General features: G+C 41.8%; 1 protein-coding gene across 1 annotated transcript in view; it reads left to right on the top strand.

Annotated features, from left to right (window-relative positions):
• ppm1j (protein phosphatase, Mg2+/Mn2+ dependent, 1J) overlaps nt 1-4,373 on the top strand; it is a 52,686-nt gene extending 48,313 nt beyond the window's left edge. The window contains exon 10 of the mRNA XM_029671253.2: nt 1,136-4,373. Coding sequence (XP_029527113.1) covers nt 1,136-1,292 — 157 coding nt within the window. The 3' untranslated portion in view covers nt 1,293-4,373. The remainder of the gene's footprint in view (nt 1-1,135) is intronic.
• Nucleotides 4,374-5,324: the final 951 nt, after the last annotated feature.

A 5,324-nucleotide genomic window follows, 5' to 3' on the forward strand; every position in this document is an offset into this window, starting at 1 on the left:
CAACTTACCTGGTAAAATAACGGATACATTTTTTTTTTAATTGCAGGAACTAGGAGTTTCTATGCAACAAGGCCACGTGTAGAAGTACATAACAGCGCGTCACACAGTGCGACCAAAACAAACATCTCTCGCTCTATACAAATCGAGAATTTTAATATTCTCTGGCTTTTGGAGTTCCACCTACAACTGGGAACAGAAGTTTATAAGATAAGTGTCTTCCGAAACGAGAACGAAGAAAGTATCGGCAAATAATGGTTAGTCGAAAGATTACGGCCGGTGTTTTGCACTGGCTACAGTGTAACCGGTGTATGGAAGCGTTACCATATCACCGGTAGATAATATGGTGAGCAGAACTATAATGCTTCAGTAAACAGCTTGACATAAACATGGAAACGCCATTCGTTTGGTTAATGAGCACGCATATGTTAGCATTAGTGTGTGAGCGCTACAAGCAATACCAAACAATCTAATAATAAAGCATTGTGGTTGCACGAGAAAATACCAGGACGCGCAGGTAAGAGACATGCACGAAGTTCAACAGTAGCGTACATATGTTAAGATAGTCAACATTGTACAAACAATAGAGTTGAATGAACGCACGATTCGGCCACTCGTAGTCTCCTCCCGCTAATGACCGTTCCCCCCCTCTTTTTTGTTGTAGTAAACTCACCTGATCCCAAGGCGAGCATGCTTGGGATGTGATTGACCAACCTACCGGAAGCAGAGAATGGCTCGTTTGCCTTGTCGGTATATAGGAGCTGGGCCTTGTCATGGAAGGATGTGATTCTTATTAGGGGGATGCATTGTGAGAGGGCTTATACTATTAGAGTTGCTACCAATAAAAACAGGGTAGATATTGAATATTCAGGTAGCCATGAAAAAAAATGGGGAAAAACACTGAATATTGGTTAGAAAATGAGGAGTAATCAAAGGATATATCCACTAGAGGTCAGTATCTAGCCTGTACAAATTAGTATGGTCATTTTAAAATGGCAATACCATTTTGAGGAGCACCTTCATAGACACATATTTGGGATGAATTACATTTCAAATTCGATTCATGAACATAAAAAAATACTCATTTGAAATAAATAGCACTTTTCAATGTTTTGACCGCAACCCTGTTTACATCCAGATACACACTGGCCGCTCAGGACCTGTTGATGCGGTCGCGAGGGGTCCTGAAGGAGAGGGGCTGGCGGTTACCCAATGAGAGGCTGGGTTCAGGAGACGACATCACTTGTTATGTGATCCCCTTGGCGGGACCGGTAGGGCCCGAGACAGAGACATGACAGGCCTTGTCCCACCACCCTACCAGGAGAGGACGAACTCCCTAGGACCGACCAGGGTCAATCCTTCCCCCTTACCCCCTCTACCCTGGGGGAAGGGTGAAGAAAACACCTCCCTTTTATAGGGAAGCCTCAGGTTGGAGAGCTGGCTGCTGACACCTGTCAACCGGCCCATCTTCCTGGCTTCTGGAACAACCCACTGGGCTCTAATTATTGTTTTTGTTTGGTACTCATGTAACAGGTGTTCAATGACATTACCTGACCGACCCGAAAACATGTCCATTTCTGAAATCTGCTCTTTTTGATCGCTACTTAACGAGAACCCTCCCCCTGTAGTTTCATGTTTTAATCTCTCTAATTAATTGGCTGATATTTGCAGCAGGATTGGTTTGGCCATATTCTGATAGAAGTGCTTGGTTAGTCTTTTCTAAATACCTCCTTATTACCTTATGACCCCCACATGTGATTTATAGAATGCTAAATTCCTAAAATAATCTAATTTATTGCTTGTGTAGAGTACAGTATGACAGGTGGAGGTAGATGGCCCGGCACATTGTCTAAAATCAAATAGTATGACTGATAGCAATTGAGGGACTAGCATCACATAGGAGTGACGCCACTGCTCAGAAGGCAGTGGAGCTCTGTGACAAAATAACTACAGTAGTGGCCAAAAGTTTTGAGAATGACACAAATATTAATTTTCACAAAGTCTGCTGCCTCAGTTTGTATGATGGCAATTTGCATATACTCCATAATGTTATGAAGAGTGATCAGATGAATTGCAAAGTCCCTCTTTGCCATGCAAATGAACTGAATCTCCAGAAAATATTTCCACTGTATTTCAGCCCTGCCACAAAAGGACCAGCTGACATCATGTCAGTGATTCTCTCGTTAACACAGGTGTGAGTGTTGACGAGGACAAGGCTGGAGATCACTCTGTCATGCTGATTGAGTTAGAATAACAGACTGGAAGCTTCAAAAGGAGGGTGGTGCTTGGAATCATTGTTCTTCCTCTGTCAACCATGGTTATCTGCAAGGAAACACGTGCCGTCATCATTGCTTTGCACAAAAAGGGCTTCACAGGCAAGGATATTGCTGCCAGTAAGATTGCACCTAAATCAACCATTTATCGGATCATCAAGAACTTCAAGGAGAGCGGTTCAATTGTTGTGAAGAAGGATTCAGGGCGCCCAAGAAAGTCCAGCAAGCGCCAGGACCGTCTCCTAAAGTTGATTCAGCTGCGGGATCGGGGCACCACCAGTACAGAGCTTGATCAGGAATGGCAGCAGGCAGGTGTGAGTGCATCTGCACGCACAGTGAGGCGAAGACTTTTGGAGGATGGCCTGGTGTCAAGAAGGGCAGAAAATAAGCCACTTCTCTCCAGGAAAAACATCAGGGACAGACTGATATTCTGCAAAAGGTACAGGGATTGGACTGCTGAGGACTGAGGTAAAGTCATTTTCTCTGATGAGTCCCCTTTCCGATTGTTCGGGGAATCAGGAAAAAAGCTTGTCCGGAGAAGGCAAGGTGAGCGCTACCATCAGTCCTGTGTCATGCCAACAGTAAAGCATCCTGAGACCATTCATGTTTGGGGTTGCTTCTCAGCCAAGGGAGTGGGCTCACTCACAATTTTGCCTAAGTACACAGCCATGAATAAAGAATGGTACCAACACATCCTCTGAGAGCAACTTCTCCCAACCATCCAGGAACAGTTTGGTGATGAACAATGCCTTTTCCAGCATGATGGAGCACCTTGCCATAAGGCAAAAGTGAATTGCAAAGTGGCTCGGGGAACAAAACATTGATATTTTGGGTCCATGGCCAGGAAACTCCCCAGACCTTAATCCCATTGAGAACTTGTGGTCAATCCTCAAGAGGCGGGTGGACAAACAAAACCCCACAAATTCTGACTAACTCCAAGCATTGATTATGCAAGAATGGGCTGCCATCAGTCAGGATGTGGCCCAGAAGTTAATTGACAGCATGCCAGGGCGGATTGCAGAGGTCTTGAAAAAGATGGGTCAACACTGTAAATGTTGACTCTTTGCATCAACCTCATGTAATTGTCAACAAAAAGCCTTTGACACTTATGAAATGCTTGTAATTGTACTTCCGTATTCCATTGTAACATCTGACAAAAATCTCCTAAGACACTGAAGCAGCAAACTTTGTGGAAATTAATATTTGTGTCATTCTCAAAACTTTTGGCCACGACTGTATATGAGCCCTATGTCTAAGGTTGGGAGATGCTTCTGAAACACGGATGGGAATGTTGCATGAGGAAGATACAAAGAATGAAGTGGAAACTGTCTGTTACCAGTCCTGTGACAGTATTGCAGAAATTCCAATGTCAAAGCAGCAGTGAATGATGATGGAGGATGTGAAACCTGAAGCACTTTAAGACAGTCAGTCTGATTTAGTGGTTATGTATTCAATGGCACTTGCAATGATTTTTCTTGAATTATGTATGTTTAGAGATATATTTTTGTTTAACTTATTGTTAGTTTTGTCACCATGACAACAAAAAAAAGACAAGGCAGGGCTGAGATGTGCATGCCCTTTGTTGTAATATCATCATATAATATATTCGATCCAAACTCAAATATCAAAGGCTCTTTTGGCATGTAGGTGCCATGTCATTTTGAATTGGAATGAAGCTATGGTTTCCTTCCTCTCAAAGTGTTCTTATAGAATGTATTGTTTTTCTTGTTGAGTATTGTCTCCCAGATTTAAAAGATCCACAATTGTGTGCTGTACTGTTTTCTACTTTTTATTCTGGATTGACAACTTGTAGTAGATAATCTGTTTGTCAGGATGTGATCAATTTCACTTGACTGCCTTACTACACTCGAGGAGGATTGTGGGCCAGGGACTGTATGTTTATATGTTAACTCGTTAGTCTTACTTCTCTTACTTCTCTCTTTGATTGTTCTGTTGTTGTTGTTTTTTTTTACATGTTACGTTTAGCCATTATAGGTACGTTATCCCTAGCTTTTAAGAACGCTGGCTAATAGCTGTATCATAAATATTGCTTTATTTATAATAAAGAGGTAGGGGACCAAGTGTATCCTTACCAAAATTAGACGTACATCTCTATACTAACTTCCCCATATCCTTTGAACCTATATAATAATTATTCTAAAATTAATCTTTGAACAAACTTAGCATTTGTTCTGAACCAGATGTTGAAATAATAACTTGGTAAATGATGGCATTATACCTAATGCAGTTAGGTAATGACCATGCAGTCCAGGAATAAACCCTGTTAATCTTTCAGAAATGTGTGCAATCCCTTACAATTATACAGAAATCTCTGCACTGGAAAGGGAAGGTTTAGAGGGAAAACAAAGGGTATATTTAGAGTGATTACAGAAATGAATGGTTGATACCATAATGTTTTGTTTATGTTCATTTTGCTGGGTTGTTAATATTAATAATATAATATATATATAATTATGTCTTACATGTCTAATACAGATGACAAAAAGAGTAATCTGAGAAGAGCTATTGTTTTTCATACTGGGCTCCTGAATGGCACTGCATCAGTCTAAGGCACTGGTCTAAGGCACTGCATCTCAGTGCAAGAGGTGACACTACAGACCCTGGTTCAAATCCAGGCTGAATCACATCTGGCTGTGATTGGAAGTCCCAGAGGGTGGCACACAATTGGCCCGGTGTTGGCCGGGGTAGGCTGTCGTTGTAATTAAGAATTTGTTCTTAACTGACTTGCCTAGTTAAATATAAACTATAGGGGGGGAACTACCCTAAAATTGAACAAATACTGTAACACAGACTACTTATAGAACATATATATTTTATAGGGAAATAATAGTTCTGAGGATGCTGGTTAAAAACGGATTCGGTGACCATTTCATCCACACCCTACTTGTGTACTTCCTTGGCCCCCTCCCTTTATTCTACAGTCCTTGTAGAACGAATGATGTCATTATTTTTGACCGTGGAAAGGGAGGGGACCTCACTGATTCCAACTGCTGCACCTCGTCCCTAACCAATAGAGATTAAGCGCCACCACTG

This window comes from Oncorhynchus nerka, linkage group LG2, assembly GCF_034236695.1.
Source record: "Oncorhynchus nerka isolate Pitt River linkage group LG2, Oner_Uvic_2.0, whole genome shotgun sequence".
Classification (NCBI taxonomy): Eukaryota; Metazoa; Chordata; class Actinopteri; order Salmoniformes; family Salmonidae; genus Oncorhynchus; species Oncorhynchus nerka.